General features: G+C 42.5%; 1 protein-coding gene across 5 annotated transcripts in view; it reads right to left on the bottom strand.

Annotated features, from left to right (window-relative positions):
• Positions 1-19,773, bottom strand: part of Ctnnd2 (catenin delta 2) — an 810,313-nt gene that overhangs the window by 112,822 nt on the left and 677,718 nt on the right. For all 5 annotated transcript variants that reach the window (XM_028767562.1, XM_028767558.1, XM_028767559.1 and 2 more), the window contains one exon: positions 15,634-15,819. In XM_028767562.1, coding sequence (XP_028623395.1) covers positions 15,634-15,819 — 186 coding nt within the window. The remainder of the gene's footprint in view (positions 1-15,633; positions 15,820-19,773) is intronic.

Genomic DNA, 19,773 nt, shown 5'->3' with positions numbered 1-19,773 from the left:
CACATCCCATGTCTTTATTTTTTCATTTTCTTTTCCCCCTACTCCCCCCCCCCCCCCCCCCTCTCTCTCTCTCTCTCTCAAATATGCTGTAGCTTGGTTTAAGTCAAGGCTGTGACTTTGCAATGAGTGATATCCTGAAGATGAATGCTGGCTAAACAATAAAAAGTCCTTCCTAATTAGTGTGACACTCAATTTCAACTTCAGAATAAGAACACTTGAGTGTCTGTGGCTTCTTGTCCTTTTCATCAAAATCTCATCTTGACTATTTCAAGATGCCTCTGAGTCTGTGAATGGCTGCAAGCAGAAGACGTCTACACTTTATAAATACTAGGAAGAAAGTAACTCAGCCCTGCCACATGGCTCCTGGGTCTTTATTTGAAACTGGCTTGTTGTACTGAACAGAAAGACAGCATCCAGAAAGAGCAGCCATCTTGTACAGTGTCTGCTCCAATGAAGAGCAGGCATGACACAGGCTTCTCACAAGTTCAGCCTGGCATATCAAGCCTATCTGATAGCACAACAAGAAACAAAGATTTCACTTGTCTTTTGTCTGCTTCGTTTTCTAGTTTGTCATCTCTTAGAATATTGCAGTTATCCTCCTCACATGAAGCCCTTATATTCTCAGGGTTCAGAACATAACATTTCAGCTGTGTCTGGACTAGCTTTGCCTCTGTGAGAACTAACAGGATGGCCACACATAGAGGGAAGGCATGATGGCATGCTTGCTATGATGTGTGGCAGCTGACGTGTACAGGGGATGACAGTTGCCTTCTCTTTGTCTGGGATTCAACTGGTTCTCCTTTTCCTGACTTCTGATCTAGAAAGCAGGATAACTGATTAGCCCACTAGAGAGTTTTCTTCTGCTCTGATGCCTGTGTCATCTATGTAAGCCTTAAATATCTTTTTATGACACTCATGTCTTAACTGCTTCAGAGGGGATCTGAGGAGAGAAAAGGACAGCTGATGTATATGTGGAGAATCTTTGATGGTGATCAGGGGCTAGAGTTTAAAGGGGAATCTTCTTTATTTCAGAAAGTTGATGAAACCCACGCGTGTTAAAATTGAAGAAAAAGAACCATTTCAAAGCCAGTCAATGTAACTGACCTTTATCTGGGTGCATTCTCTGAACTTTTATTGAGCTAATCAAAGGGAGAGCATCAATTTTCCATTAAAAAACAGCTGGAAGCCTTCTTTAAGGACTATATACGTGACCTTGTTCATCCAGTTGATCAACATAACAAGGTGTAGGTCAATGGGGCTGTGGATTTAACGGATGCAGGTGAAACTATTCTACTAGGAAGAGCTTATTTACTATTTTCTTTAGACTTTCACACACGATCACCATATTTGCATCATTTCCACATCTCCTCTTCCTCCAACTCCTCCCATGCCTCCCCACTTCCTCTCAAATTCACGACCTTTTCCTTCTTTAATTATTATTGTTGAATACATATGAATGAATATATCCTGTTGAGTCATATGTGTTTAGGGCTGACTGCTTGGGATTAAATAATCAGGGATCTTGTCCTTGGGGAAGATGGATTCTCCCTCTCTCAGTAACCATTAATTGCCTGGAGCTCTTCATATAGGGCTGAGGCCTTATGAGATTTCTTCCATCCATGTTGGCATGTCAATTGGTGCTGGTCTTGTTCAGGTGACTAGTTTTTTGAGATTCCATAGGTATAGATAGAACCTTTGTAATATACAGTTGATACTACCTCCCAGCAGATGTTCTGGTCTCCTGGTTCTTACAACCTTTCTGTTCCATTTTCCACAATAGCCCCTAAATCCCTGAAAAGGTGTAGACATGAGCTGTAAATGTATCAACTGGAATTGGTATCACTCAGTTGCTTGCTCTCTGTGCTTTGATAAGTTGTACATTTCTATAGTGGTCTCCATCTTCTGGGGATAAAAAGAGACCTTCCTTCTTTGGTAAGGGGTAAGAACTACATTGATCTCTGGGTACAAGGTTATGTATTTAGAGTGAAGTTAGAAATTAAACTGATTAGGAAAGAGACAGTAGTAAGCTTTCCACCAGGGCTCAAGACCTCACCAGCAATAGGTAGTTGGGTGAGTTTTTAAGAGCAGGTGTGAATTTTTTCCCATTGAGCAGGTTGTAACTCCTATTAGACAGTTGTTGGTTACTTACAAGATATGCCATTATTGTACCCTTATATATATTTTGCTACGCTACAAATTGTTGTGGTTCAGATACTTTACAACAGGGAGGATTGCTCATTGCTTTTCTCTTTTGGCAGCTTCATAGCCCCGTTAGATATTATGAGAGCCAGCCCCCAGACAGGAACCTTTTGGGCCACTTCCATTGACTTCTCCAAGTCCTGTGTCCAAACTGTGTGGTGTCTTCAGCAATGGGGTGTGCGTTCACATCTCTATTTATAAACAGCAAATGCTGACAGGTATGTAGAAGAAGGAGAACCATCATTCATGGCTGTGATTGCAAACTGGGTCAGCCATTATGGAAATCAGGATGGAGAATTCTCATGAAGCTAAAAATAGATCATACAGTGATATGTAGTAGGACTAAATTGTTTTCATAGGTTAGTAATGTATGTACACTATTTCTCCCTCTGTTTTCTCCTTCTACTAGTTGTTGTCTTGAACTTAGTAGTCATTCTGCCTGGGGTAAGATGTTATGTCAAAGTAGTTATAGTTTATATGTCCCCAGTTGCTAAGGATGCAGAACACTTTCAAATGGTATTTCTTACCCAGTTTTTATTTCTTCTTTTGTGAAGTCTCTGTTCAGATCTGTATCCTAATTTTAAAAACCCAGTCATGTTTTATTGGCTTTGTTTTTATTTTTAATTTGTATATTCAGGATATTAATCTCTTACCAAATGTAGAGAATTCCTCCCCACTCCCTGGGCTTCTACTTCATGTGGCAGAACACTCTCTTTGCTGTACAGACATTTTTAGTTTCATGAGGTCCCGTTTGTTAATTGTTGGCCTTAATTCCTGCATAAATGGGGTTCTACTGAGAACATCATTTCTTGTGCTTATTTCATGTACACTGCTGCCTATGTTTTCTTCTAATGCTTTCAGGTTTATCATAAAGGTCTCTGATATATGTGCAGTTGACTTTTGTGTAGGGTGGACACCCCATCTTCCAAGTATCATTTTAGTGAAGATACTGTCTTTTCATCAGTGAGCATTGATGTTTTTGGCATCCTTGTCAAATCAGATAGCTATAGGTTTGTGGATTATGTTCAGGCTTTTTATTTTACGGTTTTATTGATCTCCATGTGTATTTTTGATACCAGTACACTGTGGTTTTTATCACTAGAGCTCTACAGTGTATCAAGGGATCTAGAAAGGTGATCTTCTATGAACTGTTCATTTTGCTCAGGACTGCTTTGACTATATGGGGTCTTTTGTGTTCCATATAAATTTTAGATTTTTTTTTAAAATTTAAGTGGCAGGGTACAAAATCAACTTATAAAAGTCAGTAGCCATTTTATATTCCAATAACAAATACACCAAGAAAGAGATAATGAATGGAAAAACACTCCCATTCACAATAGCTTCTCAAAAATTATTGGGCAATAACCTAACGAAAGAGGTGAAAAACAATACAATGAAAATATCTGTTTTAGAGATTGAGGTAGACACTAGAATAGAGAACGACCTCCCATGGTCATGGATCGGTAGAATTAATATTGTGAAAATGAAAATTCTGTCAACAACAATATACAGAGTCAACTGAATCCCAAATCAAATTTCCCTCTCCACAGAAATGGAACTAACTATCGGTGTTAATATGTATCTGGGAAAGGACTTATGAGCAACTGTAGGATATTTGACTCTTTAGAGTAATGGAAATATATCATCTATAAGTTTAAATACACCATGCTTCTCATTTCTGCAAAAGTGGGGAACTGAGTGAACGAAGTGGCACTTAATTGGTTTTATGTTTGTTTGTTTTGTTTTGACACCGGATTTCCTTATATTGAACATGCTGACTGGAACTCCCTGTGTATTCCAAAGTGGCCACAAATTTATAATCCCCTCCTGGTTCCCTGTCTTATGTGCTGGGATTGTAACCACATGTAGCCCATAGCCAAATCGTTCAGTAGTCTCCAAGTGCTTGCCACACAGCTAAGTCAATCTTAGAATGAACACAGGACTCAGTTTACAAACCTTGTGCAAGCTACATTCCTCACTGTATCTTCAAGACAGGTTACAAAATTATCTTAAGAGTTTGCAACATGAAAGTGTTATGAAGCCAAGAGAGAGGGCCTTATTCATTATAAAGAGAAGAACTGGGAAACGCTACCTTCAAATGTACAAGTACATGATAAATACCAGCTGAAAGTAACTTACTGCAGGTAGCAAGAGTAACTGCCAGTATTCTAGAGCACAAGGCTGTAATAGTAATTGACGAGAAATAATCATGTACTTCAGAATAGCTAGTAGACATTGTTTCCATCTTCCCACGCCCATCAGAATCCACACCCTTGCTATTTCTTTATAGAAAATGAACATTCATGTAAGGAATAATAATAAAACAAAATGAGATAACACTTAAACAAACAAACTGGGATAGAAGAAAACAGCATAGCAGGGAGGTGGGCTCGGCTCTGCACACCTGGAATCCCGCAGCGGGGAGAGAAAGTGGGCGGGTATGAAATCCCAGCCAAGCCGAAGCTACACTCTGAGTCTGAAGACACTGTGTGAACAACATCTATTTTTCAATAAAAGAAGAACTGTATTTAAAATTTCTTTAAAAATAGCTGGTGGAGAAGACTTTGAATGTTTCCAACATAAAGAAATGACGCGTGTTTTAGGAGGGAAGCGTGTGAATCATGCTGATGTGACTATTACAGCTGTCCAGATGGACCAGAGTATCATACTGTACCCCAGAGTATGTACAATTACCGAGGGGCAGTTCAAACTACTAACATTCTCTTTCGTTGCAATGTTCAGAGTCTACTTAAAATGTTTCTGCTACAGTTAGGTTGAGGATTAAATGTAGAAGTCATTTCTCCTTTCTATGAAGAGAAAGACATAACTTAGGGATAAAAATTACAAATCAGTAAATCCAGGTCAATATAATTTACAAATGTACTTTGCAAACAGGGTTCTAAGAAGACTTTTGGAGTAGTTCTTTTTATCACATTTCAAACCATCTGCTGGATATGGAGGGCTATGGACAATTTCAGCTCTGTATTACCAGCTCTCCCTGACTTGTGTCTCATGCCCTAAGCTGTGCATTATGGACTTGCTAACAAATAAAAACCACTTCTCATACTGGTAGAAGGATTCCCACCTAAGGAGAAGTGTCAAAAGGCTGGCCTCTTCTCCCCAAAGAGCCATAGCCTCACTCTTGTCTCAGTTGGTTAAGTTTATGCTCTGAAAATATGAACACAGACAGGAAAGGCCAGCCACACCAGCAGAATACACCTCTCATTCCCAGACTGCTCTGCCAATTAACTGACAACAGCAGCCATTACATATGTGCAGGAAAACTCTACCAAAGAAATCTCAGTGAATTAAAGAACAGACGAGGCAGGGAACAGACGAGGCAGTTGCAAGATAAAGGGAGTGGGTTTGTAGCAACAGGGAACAGTCTGATTTTAAGATCCCAGTTTTCCTTCCCAGGGAGGTCACAGGTTTTATTATGTAGGGAGAAAAAGTAAGTTGGTATGCAGTCAGAATGTTTGCTCAAGCTGAGTTTGATTTAATTGGGCTGCAGCCTGGATGAAATGTCCCCGGAAGTAACAATCAAATCCCAAATGCACTCACTGCCATTGTTGTTAGGCATGGTCTGAATAGCACAAGATGATTTTTATCTTCAGAGTGTTTCCTGACCACTCCCAGCTTTTGGGGAATGGAGGAGAAGGGGATTTAAAAATCCTACGCATAAGAAGCCAGAAGAGAAAGGATACTTTGTGCTCTGTCTTGGGAATTTTTAAAGCAAGGGTAGCTCAGTTGTCTGAATTTCTCCAAGCACTGTGCAGAGGCCACAGTATACAGCTGAAGCTGGGCTAGTCAGCTGTGTTTTCCAGATACTCCGTGTTACCCCAGCTCTGTTTATAGATAACTGAAAGAGGTTTGTCGTTGAGAGACTGGATACTTCTGCCAGGGAGGAGACAGATAGGAGGCTTTCTTTATGAAGTATTAGGAAAAAGGCATCTCAGGATAGCCCTGTTGCTTCACCACCTTATAGGGTCTGCACCCCCACACTTCATGGGGGGGTGGACACGCATCCCTCGGGATGAAAGCTATGTTTCTAGGACGGCTTACCCTCACTAGACTCATTTGCAGCCCTTTCTACATTACTATGTTGGGAACACTGGAACAGCATTACTTCTTATCTCGAATTCTCCTGCTCCTAACTTTCCACTGTAGCCTTGGGAAAGCTAAGGTCTTCTGTCTGTACAGGTTCTGTCACTGACATGTTGACATCTTTTGAAATCCTCCTGTCTCAGGTATTTGCTGATTCAGATGGTCTTGCCCCAACCGGAGAGCTGTCCCTTTCAAAGGGGCAATAGGAAAGGTCTAGAAGGAGTTTGAATCCTTATAACCGGTGGAGGAGGTGCTCCTGGCATCTACTGGTAGAGCCTACGGATGCTGACTAACTCTAATGTGTAGGACATCCCCGGCACAGAGAACTATCCAGCACAAAACATTTTCAGCGCCTGGAAGCCCTGGTCCAATAGGCTCAGTAACAATTTTGATGGCATGGTGTAGTGAGCAGTAAGGTATTAACTAAGCAAATGAAGTCGGACATGTTTTTTAGTCTGTGGACTCAATGAATGTAAAGGAATCCTTTCAGGCGCTATTAGAAGTGATAAAGAAGGAAAAGAACCTCATGTGAGGACAGGAGCAACAGAACTGTGCAGCCGAGCTTCTTTGGAATTTGCAATGTGCTCCTTCCGGGACACTGAGTATGGGGTCTTGAGTCAAGAAGATGCTAGCATATGGTGGGGTGAGAGCCGAATGAGACAAGGCTGCAGCCAGCATCGGGTAGTGACAAAAAGCAGCAGATGGTTGGGAAGGAAGTGGTATTAAGCAGCAAAATAAAATATGGTTACTAATAAAAGGAAAACTGTCTGGAAAGGAGCAAGCAACTGTGACACTAAGACATGAACATTTAAGGCCATCAACAGTTTCATGAAGGATAGTCATTGGTGCTTGTAATGGCTATTCCTGGTTGTCAACTTGACTGTATCTGGAATGAACTACAATCCAGAATTGGAGGGCTTATCCATGATCCAGATCTTGAGGCTGAAAGACACAAGTTTCCGACCTGGATCTTGGCATGGGGATCTTGAGGCATAGTGACCATGAAAAGCTTAGACCCTGGCAACGTATTACATGCCTTTAATCCCAGGAGACTGAGGTAAGGAGATATCTGAGTTCAAGGTCAGCCTGGGACAAAGCAAGTCCCAGATCCAGGCGTGGTGGTACACACCTTTAATCTGGGCCACACCTTCTGCTGGAGACCTACATAAGGACATTGGAAGAAGGAAGACTCAGTCTTTGCCTGCTTGCACTTACTTGCCAGCACAATTGTTAGAATCTACTTCTACAGAAGAGCATCTTAAACAAGTAGCCTCATGGGACTGAGCAACTACTAGATTCTTGGACTTCCCATGTACAGCTACCCATTGTTGGGTTAGTTGGACTATAGACTGTAAGTCATCACAATAAATTCCCTCAATATACAGAGACATTCCATACGTTCTGTGACTCTAGAGAACCCTGACTAATACGGTGCTTATATGTGTAAAACCAAATTTATCTACTCAAATTATCAGGCATGGAGTAATTAAGCCAACTTCCAGGGGGCTCAGTTAGTGTGTTCAAACATGAGAACTTAAGTTTGGAAATCCAGGACCCAATGAAAAAAGCCAGACATGGTGACATCCACTTCCAATTTCCATTCTGGGGAGAAAAGGACAGAGGATGTCTGGAGCTGGCTGGCTAGCTGGTCCAGCCGTATGGGTGTGTGGGCTTCAGGTACAGTGAGGGACTCTGTCCACAAAAATTAGGAGTAGAACTGAGGAACATGTGGTCTCCACATGTATGTGCAATAAACCTATATGTGAACATGCATATGCACATTTGAACAGGATCATATTTGCATATGCCACATGCATGTAAAAACATAAATATTTGTTTGGGTCTAGGTGTTTCATGGTAGAGAATAAATCTTTAAGAATTGATTAAAGATATAGAGATTTAACTACACAGGTATATCAGTAAATATTTGGAAGCAACACAGATTTTCTATAAGTAAGGGCTTGGGTTAGCCCACCATGGCATGAGTCCAGGATGGAACACTTAGTAGGTTTTCTGCTTTTCAGTCTAAAGAGCTATTGCCAGGAAGGAAATAGGCCATCCTATATCAGGTGATAAGTAGCTGGCCATAGAGCAGTGGGCTTTCTCTTCCTCCCCTCATCACAGATGAGGCAAGACAGGCAGTGGAGGGGCCACAGGAGTGCAGGCAAGAAAGGGCTTCACTCTTTGTAGAGAATTTATGAACAATGAGATGACTAAAGGTTCTATTATGGCTACCATGTGTAAGTGTTTCTATACAACTTATATGATGACACTTCCCTCAGAGGGCGCTCCCACCAGACCTACTTAATACCCCATTGCACCCCTCTTCATTCATTGAGGCACCAAGGAGCTGCTGTGAAGCATAGACCACCTGGATATCAGTGATGTGTGCAGCTTCCAGGTGCAGCCCCCCATGGGAAGGAAAGCTCATCTTCTTTCTCTGTTTTGACCTATGGACTGTGGATGTGAAGGTCTCTCGAACCAGGAAGAGGAGTCCAGCAGCCCAAAGATAAGCGCTCTGGAAGATATATAGTATCTGCCCCTGACAACTGTAGGGTGGTCATCTGCACCTGTGGGGAAGATCTGTTAGAAAAACCTCCATGTCTGCACACAGTTGATAGAATGTTATGGCACTCTGAAGGGTCAAACAAAGCTATGGATAGATAGAAAAGGATCTAAAATGGTGGACACCTTCCTAGGAACTGTAATTGCAAATTGCCACAGAAGAGGATGCTGTGCGTGCATGTGTATTTTTTCTTGGAGTGTACTTTTATTTTATCCACATGTGATTTACCCATGATGCGTATATATACATGCAACCTTTAGCGTTTTGGGCATCAGTTCTAGGACTCGATCCATGATCAAAATCCCTCACAAACATGGTGTCGTGTTTTCATATAACCTAGACCCAATGCTTGTTTGCTTTAAATTGTCTCTAGATATTGCATATAATATTGCGGACATTATGTGTACATAGCTCCTATATAATATTTCAGGAATAACTGCAAGTTTGGAACAGAGTTTTTCTTAGTATTTCTTCTATAATTGGTTGAGTCTGGAGGTGCAGAATCCAGAGGTGGAGACCACTTGGATTTCTTTTCATAATCAACAGTTGCTTTGTCTGAGAGGGAACAGAGTCAAATGAATTCAAATCTCTAATGTAATATTTGAATGAGTAATAAAGTTCAGAGTTTTGCCTTGAGACACTGCATGCTATTAGTATCAGATTCTCACTTCCAGGCCAACATCATACATCTGTCATGTGGTGGGGTACCTGTAGGATTCAAGAATGCCAGCGTCTAGGTCAAAGTACTCCTTTCGTCCAATACGATCTAAAACAACATTTACAAGGATGCTTTGACATACATGTACTTACTCTACATGCATGCAAATTGTAAGTTAGATATGCATATATGATTGTATATATGTATCTATTTGTGCATGTGTACAGGTTTGCATGTCTGTGTCAAGTGTGTGTACATGTATGTAGACAAGAGGATAACTTCAGGTGTTGATCCTAAGGCACAATGCATCTTTTAATGATTTTAGACAGTGTTTTTTCCAACAAGGACAAACACATAAGCAGGCTAGGGATCCCATCTCCTCAGCCCTTGGGCTGGGATTGGATCCCCACACCATGATGCTCAGCTCATTTTACATGGACTCTAGAGACAGAACGGAGTACTTTATTAACTGAGTCATCTTCCCAGTCCACGTATCCTAAGCTCTTAACGGATGATAATGTAGAGTAAGGGTTGGGTTACTTCATAATTCCAGATGTTGATTGCCAATCTATTTAGTGAGATTTTATATAACAGAATTGACAATTTATATGACAGAATTTATTTAGAGGAGATGAAAACCCAGGAAAGAGAAGACAGTAGGGTATACCATCTCACAGCTACTTGGATATAAAAATCTCTTCAGCAAAGAAAAAATTAAGTCTGGACAAATCCTGGCTGTGAACGTCTACTTGAAACAAGACACCAGCCAGACCTAGAGTCACCAGAGGCCACACTTTGATGGCCATACGATATTATTGGTGTCAGATGTTGGACTGCAACATATGGAAATAAGATCCATACAGACCTTCTATCCACCCTCTGTGGGGCCCACTAAAATATTCAACTCCAGACATATGAACCAGGAGAGGAATCTAACTAAATATAAGAATGAACAGTAGATTAGGGACCAGTGGGCATTTTTTTTTTTTTTACATTTGGAAGGGTTGAATTGAGGTTTAATTTGGTTGAGAGAAATCATTCTCCCACTGAAGCGGTGAAGGAATTCCAACAGGGGTTTCACAGATGAAACTTTTCTACAGCTAAAGGAGACCTACAGACCAGCAAAACACTATCTCTCACATTGATAATGATGCAATAGATCATGCAACCAAGACGATCACAAGAGAAAATCTATTGTTTTCACAATGCCGGGCCAGAAGTATCATGTGTGTAGCCTGATTAACTGCCTGTCACTCATCTGCACACACAGCTGACTCTTCATCCCTTTGAGAGGTGATTTTCCTGGTAGCTCCTGGGACAGGGGATTTGAGCTCTAGCATATCCTGTTGCTTTTGCTTGCTTTATCTCATCAGTTGTCTCTGTTGGCATCAGGCCCATGCTGAGTGAGACCAAGGTCTGCTTGGCTTGCAGCCAGTAGTAGGACAGTGTGGTGTGACCCTTCCACTAGAACTGAGCAGAACCCATCAGGGCACTGTCACTGAGGGTTTGGGCACATGCCAAGCTGAAAAACAAACCCAAAATGGCTTCTTTGTACAAAAGAGGAGATATATTAATTTTGTCTTCTAGTTTTTTAGCTTGCTTCACTGATCTGAGATGCTAGATTGTCAGCACAATACTATATTGTACTGGGTTTACACACTGGGAAATTTTATCAAGAAAGGGACAAGAGGAACTACTGGATTCATGGTATAGCAACAGGTACTGAGGAGAGTTAGCTGCCAAGGGCTTTTACACACTTGTGTAAAAAGACAAGGCACACATGTGTGACAATCAGTTCATGCATGTTTGCACGGCGACCACTTAATTAAATAAAATCAAGAATATAGCCTACTTTCATAGTGTACATTTTTCTGAATTATCTATATTAAGGATTTAAAAAGAAACATTTCTGAGAATTTGTCTTATAACTAAATCTGACCTGCAGAATGGTATAGGTTCTTTTATGATTCAAAATACAAATGCCTTTTTTTTTGACAGCATATCACTATGTAGCATTGGCTAGTCAGGAACATGTTGCATAGACAGCCTAGCCTCAAATTCAGAGATCCACTTGCCTCTGCCTCTGGAGTGTGGGGATTAAAGGAGTGTGCTACCATGGACTAAAGCTAAATATAAGGGCGGGTACAAATGTATATGTAATGTACAAATGCAAATGTACAGAACAAAGCAGGGCCATCATTAAACGAACTGCTGTGAAGTCACTGCTTTGCTTCCTGGGCAGTATCTGGCTCCTCTGGAGTGGAAGGTCTGTGGTGCAGATACGAATCCTTTGATTTTATATAGGCCCTACCTTGCTCTGAGGTAAAGAATCATGCATTTTTATTGTAATACATGAAATTCATTTCCTGGGACCTTAAGGAATTATATATTGCAGAGTTGGGGCTCAGACTCAGTATTGTGTGCATGCTAGCATGCTTTCTACGGGTAAACGATATCCCTACATCTTGTTTTTGTTTAGAGACAGGGCTGTTGGGATTACAGGTGTCTCACACCAGCACCCAGTTTGACCATTACTTGTAAACGGTGTTACTAAGTGTAAGCAGGACCGGACTTCACCTTAGACCTCACTGTATTTTTCTGGAATATTTTGCACAGACAATTATTTTATTTTTTATGGGACACAAGTATCACAAAATTTAGCAGGGTTCATCTCTATCTTTGACATCTGTACATCCCTGTCTGTAGACAAAAATGTTTTCTGCTGCTTCTTAAAGTTTTCATTGTGTATTTTCTCCAAACCACTAACTATTCCTTAAAAGACCAAGTCTGTGGGGGGTGGGAGTGGTGTAGCTGGAGCCAAGCACCTGTTCAGCATATAGGACATCTCAGACCAAAAGTGCAAGGCATTGTCCTAACTTTGGGGCAGTAGAGATCCCAGGGTCACACAGTATCTTGACTACTATGAAGCTATATGTCTAGAACTCTCTGGATGCTTCTAGGACATTTTTGCAATTTCCAGGCAGAAGGTAGCCTGATGTTCTTGAGTTCGGGAAGACAATCACGCTTCTTCCTATAGAGGCCTTGGGATATCTGCATTATTCATCCTGCTGCAACTTGGTAACAGTGATGAGTTAGGGCCCTGGGTCCTGCCTTAGTTCCTGTAGGCTCCTTGACTCTGGTTTCCCCAAATGGTGGTCCTCATTCTCAATTCAGGCACTACAGTACATGCTCAGGGAAATCACTGCTTAGTACAACCCCAAGAAGGTAGACTGGCCCTAGAGTCATGCTCTCCCTGCAGGTATCACTACATACTATAGCTCTCTCCCTTGCAGAGAGCATGGAGTCCACATAGCCTTGCCTGCATCCCTGTTTATCTCATATTCTGGAGTCACTCTGTTTCCATTCTCTGGAACTTCACCTCTGTTTCACTTCTACCAGTCTGAAACTGCAAGATAGTTTCTACTTTTGACTATTCAACAATATACTGAAATGGACAAAATATACTAAATAGTTTTCCAAACAAGAACAGTTTTCAGCATACATCTCAATTAAGTTTGACATTGATTTTTGGCACTTCAAAATAGTTTTATATGTATTTAGCTTGTGGTGAAAATTAAAACAAAACAAAACCAAAAAACCCTCCAAATTCCCAAAACTATGAGACTTAAGTCTGAAGAGTCGTTGTGAACATCAGCATCCCACTGCATTTTAACTTTTGAAAGATTCAGCACAACATTCTTCAAGAAAATACTTAGAAAAAATGGGAGCAATGAATCATAAACAATTTTATAATGACTGATGGCAAAAACCATAAAATTCTATGAATGGTGTCATCCTATTCAATGTTGAAAGGTTGAAGTATATGTTGAAGGGTGTGGTTTCCGTACAGTGTGAGGCCTGCAAAGTCTCCTCCCTGGGGCTTCCCCAGACAGCTCACACCTTGAGAGAAGGACTGTGATTGGGTGAGTCCCACAGAGTTCCTTCTCTTCCAGCTGCTCATTTCTTGGAACCCAATCAACACGGATCCCCTCTGTCATCTGAGAGCTTGAACTTTATGAGAGGCATCAGGGAAGAGCTAGGATGGTTCTCTGTCAAGTCAGGGTCTTAGAAAGTGACAAACTAATGTCAGACTAGAGGCTCTGACAAGGGTGTAGTTGCTCAGACCTTGGGGTGAAGCTGGATATGGGAATGGATGCAATGTCAGTCTAAGTTGTCTCTGGTTAAGACTGAAGTTATTATAGACTTGGTTGTTTCCTGAAAGTGCCTTTCAGAATTATATGGTCCATCTAGGTGGTCCAGCCTTTTAGGGGCTTCCCAGTACGAGCCTATGGTGGTGGGAGATTTTTTCCTATGGGCCCTTAAACTGTGGCTGATATTTCCAGGGGAAAGCAGTGTTGGTCCAGTGGTTACAGAGCCCAGCTGAAGACAGAGAGAACACATTGTATTTTCGTAAGTTCCTGTTTAAGTTGGCTCAAGGTGAGAATGTGCAGAACTGTATGTTCTGGCTCCCTGCTGTCCTAGCATGACACTAAAGGATGAGAGCTGGTAAGCAGCTAGTACAATGGCAGCATTTAAATATTTAGTGAACATCAATGAGATGCCCTTTGCACCCCCATGGTGGTGGGGAGTATTAAGTGGCTGGGTTGAGTATCACAGGGCAGTGCTTCAATCCACACAGGAAGGAGATCAGAGACACAAAGTTCTAACTTGTCACAGAGGAAAAAGTAGAACTGGGGAGCATGTCTCAGAGTGGAAAGGCTATGCTCCAGGCAGCGAATGTGGTCCTTACAGAGGCACAGGCATGCAGGGCCAGGTGTGGGAAATATCTGAGAAGTTCTTGCATAGCTACTATTCACAACTACAGATTTCCGATACTGAGTCCTTCCAGGAAAATTCCCAAACAAGATGTAAAGGTCATTCCTATTAATCCTTGCTCTAAGGAAAATATTTTCTTTAACTTTACTTGAAGTAAAACTATTTCCCAAATAGTTTAGAAAATGCTGTACTAGAATCTAAACAAACATATTGTTATGCTATCTCAGATTCAACATTTGGTTACAGAGGGGGCCGTAGGCCCTGTCTCTCTTTAGCAGACACTTCCATGGGTCAGTCAGGTGACGGGTTGGCAGAACTCTCACCAATTGATGCATAATTGCAATGTCCAGGAATAGCTGGCCATGTGATGTCAGTGTCCAGAGAAAGACACTGGAAGTGTGCCTGCTAAATGGAGACTTCCATGTCTGAGGGAAGGTGGACATGACTGTGCAGGGTTGAGAGCCTCAGTGTCCATTGGATGGGTACAACGTCTGGAAACACAGCCTTCTCCAGTGCACACTTCCCAGCTGCTAGCAGCTCCACCATCCTTTCTAGAGGACTGTGTGTGAGGGATTTTATATCCCAGGGACCTCAGGAATGGAGTGAAGGCTGTTCTCACCACTGGCCTGAGGAAAACTGCCTTCAGGCCTTTGCTGCACAGCAGGCAAACCTCCTTACAGGTGTCACCAGCACAGAGCATTTCATGTTGAGGAGAGAGACCTCCTTCTCATGCAGTGTTCTCAACTTCCCAACATTGTGTCCCAAGACTAAACTTCTGATATAATCCAGTTGTAGCATGTGAATTCTTATCTCCACTTCCCATGGTTGAGATAGACAATAACCAGGCCTTCTGAAACCTGCTGTCAAACACATACTGCATCTCATGCCTCCTATGTCAACTTCTCTTCTTACCCACCTTTTCCTGTCCTGGGCATTCCACCACCTGCATGGCAGCCTCCTTCCCCAGCCCCAAAGAGGCATTTGCCACTCAATGCAGAAGCATCTATCAGTACCTGTCTAGGAACTGGGTCATCAGAGTGTACTGGATGGCTTGTTCTTTACTTTGAATGTTCCTATCCTGGCTGAACTGGAAGACATAAGGTAAATTTCTTAACTTCTACTGTTTCAGCCATGAAACTCCTGCAGGAAAATTCTGCAGAATTGCTAATGGTTTTACCATACACTGTAAATCTGTCTATCTGTCTATCTATCTATCTATCTATCTATCTATCTATCTATCTATCTATCTATCCATCCATCTACCAATGCAATGTTGATATTGTATTGAAGAAGGGGATAACTGCATGCAGTTGTGAGTGTGTAGCATCACCTGATCCTGGGATTTCTTTTTCTTCTTCTTCTTGCCCCAGCACCCAGAACTCTCTGCATCCTTGCCATTGGCCTCCCCACAGAGCAGTCCGTCCAGCTCGTCTGTGCCCATGTGCTGTCCCTGAGACGTTTCTGCTGCTAGCCGGTATGAGAGGTTCCTCAAGATGCACACACAGTTTTCAACGGTCTGCAGCATCCCCAAAAGAAAGAGAGAAATGGAGCAATGAGCATAAACGAATCAGCAGATGGTGAATCAGCAGATGGCTCTACCCTGGACAGGCAGTCTAGTCTCCACAGATACATTGTCCTCAGATTCACTTAGCTCCCCTCACAGCTGCAGCAGAAAGAATTTGAGCAAGCATAGAAGGTCCTATGATCATTTCTCACTAGAGAGATAATAATCATCAACACTAGATACTTCAACAAACACCAGTCATGGGTCATTGAAATGAACTTGTAAGAATCGGACACATTTGTAACTACAAGATCACAAGCTATGAATAGGCTACTCCTGCCTGGATTTTAATGTGCCTGAGTCATTACAATCACCGGTAGTGAACGTGGTTTGACTCTGGTTGGGATGTTGTAGCACACCACTTACCAAGAAATATACAGTTCAGTAATGCCAGAGACCATACAAGGGAGGCTCTGAATATGGGACATACAACATTTTGTCTTGGCTTTGATGAGTGTCCTAGCTCTGCCCAATGGCTGTGAGGCTTTGGACACAGTAACTAAACCTTCTGTACCTCTGTTTCTTCATTGGTAAAACAGTAATGATAAAAGCACCAGCTTCACAGGGCTGTGGAGGAGACAGGGTATGGCTATAGACAGGGCACCGTTTGTCACTGTCACCAGTGCTTTGTGGAGGTGATGCGGAACAGGTTCCAGACTTTAAGAGAAAGGCTCAGTAAAGTGCATCCTGAAAGCCAGGGCCAACCTGAGGCTTGTTTTAGAATAATGCTCTCACAAACCCAGCATGCCCACGTGTTGATGACCACTCCCAGCTGTTATTGAGTGTTGTGACAGAGGCTGTGTGACCCACAGAGCTCAAAGCCTTTGTCCTTTGACCTTCTGTAGAAAGTGCTTCCCTATAAGAAAACTGACTTTATGTATATGTGTGTGTCAACATATTTGTGTCTCTGTGTGTATGCCTTCTGTGTCTATGTGTCTGTGTGTGTGTCTATATATTTGTGTCTGTGTGTGTCTATGTGTACCACAGCACACACATGTATGCCAGAAGACGATGTTCTGGAGAAGCTTCTGGGATCTGTGGATCAAAGTCCTGCCTCCATCCTTCTGCAGCAGGCATGCTTACTAGCTCAGTTATATCACAGGGCCCCAAAACTGACCTTTGAAGTTTTGTTCTGGACTTAAGAATTGGGTCAGTGGAGACAGTGGAATAAAATTCTCATCTTAAGAAAGAGAAAACAAAAAGGGGAATAAAAAAAGACCCAAATTTTATTTTGAAAACCCTTGCAGCTTGGCCATGTTTAAGAAAGTCACTACAAAGCTGTTGAAGGCTGGAAACAGTTTCATGTTGTAGAGGGCGGAGTATGGGTGAGCCAAATTGTGGGTAACACACTGCTGAAAGCTATTCCCTTCTGGTCGGGGGTCAGTGTTAGAACAGGCAGAGGCCAAGGGACTGCTTCCCTCATGGACTTGAGGTCAGTAAAGGGCAGCCCATGCTCTTTACCTGATTAGGGGTGTCGGTGTGACTGTCAGTCAGGAAAAGCAGTCCTCTGGACACACTCTGGGACCAATGCCATCCTTGGCTATTATTTGTCAGCTTGCCAAGGTTTCATGGCTGCTAATCCCACAGGCTTTGAGCCAATTTGATTTTCAGTTTCAAGCATCCTTTCCACATCAGGAAGGAAGCTGGCATGAAAGCAGGTAAGGACTGGACGACGCATAAAGACAGACACGTCTCTCCTTGAAAGGAAAATGTTATGGCACAAGTCAGGACAATTTTTAAATCATCTCAAACTGATTTCTTTTTCCTCAAGGACTGGGGATAATACGCTTCATTCTCAACTGGTTGTTTATTTCCCCTGGGGCCTCACTGTCCCTCTATCAGGAAGAGGAGACTAAATCTGCAGTTTTCAAGAAGCGTTTTATATAATTACTCTGCATCTAGGGAGGTGGTGTGGGGAGAAGCTGGAGAGACACAAAGAGGGAACTCAGGAGGGTGGGAAGGAGAGGGTTCAGAGAGCAAAGCCTTGCCTCTTATAAGGCTTCCTGGAGCTGGATAATCTGGCTGGCGTTAGGTAGGTTCCCATCTGAAGACTGTTCTTCTAAAGGGAATGTGGAAAAGAAGAGAACAAAGACCGGGGACACCAGCAGAAGGCGTGTGGCGTCTGGTGGCTCTGTGTGTGACATCCATTACTGTCAACAGCATTTTTTAGTGCTCTTCTTGGTCACCAGGGTCATCTTGACTCCTTATTTTCTATTAGAACGGGCTAATTTGGAAGTCATCTGTGGAGTGCTGTGCCATATGTTATCCACTCAATAAACCGTCCCAATTACAGGAGCAGAGCCACGAGCTTGCATGGAATCCAGACTCCTGATCATTAACTTCTCTGGCCTTAAAGAGAATGTACGCTCGTGGTTCCCTCTCCAACTTGTCATGGTGAAAGCTCAGAAGCAGCCAAGCCGAGGGCTGAGTGGAAAATTACGGTGCAATAATAATACGTTAAAAGTCAATGGTACAATCCAGCCAGCAAAGCTCGGTGGAGTAATTCATCACAATGGGGTCCTTCAATACTCAGGGCATGTGGTTATGACAATCACAAGTTGTGGTTATGTCACAAGTTGGGGGCATTTGAGTCCGGTGTCCTAGTGGGTAGGGGATGGAGAGGGCACTGGACCCTGTTCTGACGTCCAGGATGGCACACTCCCTATTCATCAGGGACACGGCAGAGCTTGTCAGTCTAGGTTGTCGAATCCCTCCACTTCAACTTTCTCTTTGGGGAAATAAGACATAGCTATGAAAACAGATCATCTCCCAGCTATCCCGGGAGTATTAGGAGTCTGACCAGTCAAACAGTCAGACAACAATGCATCTGCCACAGAGCATGTTGGTGCCTAAGCCACATGTCTTCAGAGATGGGAGCCAGGGAGCTTGGTGGGGACATGAGGCAGTAGCTTTTATTTTTATTCACCTACAAGGTCCAGAGAGTGGGAAAGCTGTTTGGTGTCCATCAGACTAACAGGCTTAGTATTTCCACGCCTCAGCCTTTTGCTGAGTGAATATTAACATGCTCAGCATTGCTGTGACAGCGAGCTATTTACATGAGCTCTTTCATAACTCACGTGCCTATTACACTAACGGGCCCCTGTAGATACTCAAGGTTTCTTGACTGGCCACAATTATAGGGATTTAGTTTTCTTGTCAATGGTACTAATAGGTCTCCTATGATTACTAAAGGGCCTTTACAGAAGAGGGATGCTTCAGTCTTTATTATATCACATCCCATATTTGAAATTAGTAGTACTTGGTCCATGACTAGCCACAGGCCTAGTGAGCATCAGGAATGGGAGAAAAACTGGTGTTCACAACTGGACCAAGCCAATGTTCACAGGACCATATTCTCAAATAATACCCTGAACCTAAATCTTCATGGCAACAGGCTCTTTCTTGGTAAGTGTTGTGTAGAGTCAAGATTAAGAAGGGCTAGGCTAATTCACCCATAAAGGTGATCCATGGGTAAGCCTATCACATTGTTATTTAAAATTTATTTTTATTTTACACACATGATTGTTGTGCTTGCTGGTAACCATATGTACCATGTATGTGCCTGGAGCTGACAGACGCCAGAAGGGGCACTGGATCCCTTGGAACTGGAGTGATAGACAGTTATGAGGTGCAGTGTGAGATCTGTAAACTGAACCAAGGTCCTCTTCAAGAGCAGTAAGTGCTCTTAACTGCTGAGCCACTTCTCCAGCCCCTAAATTCTTGTTTCTTTATTGTTCTCTCTCTCTCTCTCTCTCTCTCTCTCTCTCTCTCTCTCTCTCTCTGTGTGTGTGTGTGTGTGTGTGAGAGAGAGAGAGAGAGAGAAAGAGAGAGAGAGAGAGAACAAGAGAGACAGAGAGACAGAGAGAGAGAGAGAGAGAGAGAGAGAGAGAGAGAGAGAGAGAGAGA

The sequence above is a fragment of the Grammomys surdaster genome, unplaced genomic scaffold, assembly GCF_004785775.1.
Source record: "Grammomys surdaster isolate TR1022 unplaced genomic scaffold, NIH_TR_1.0 174, whole genome shotgun sequence".
Taxonomy (NCBI): Eukaryota; Metazoa; Chordata; class Mammalia; order Rodentia; family Muridae; genus Grammomys; species Grammomys surdaster.
Note: the sequence above shows the minus strand (reverse complement) of the source record. Positions and strands in the feature narration are given on the sequence as shown.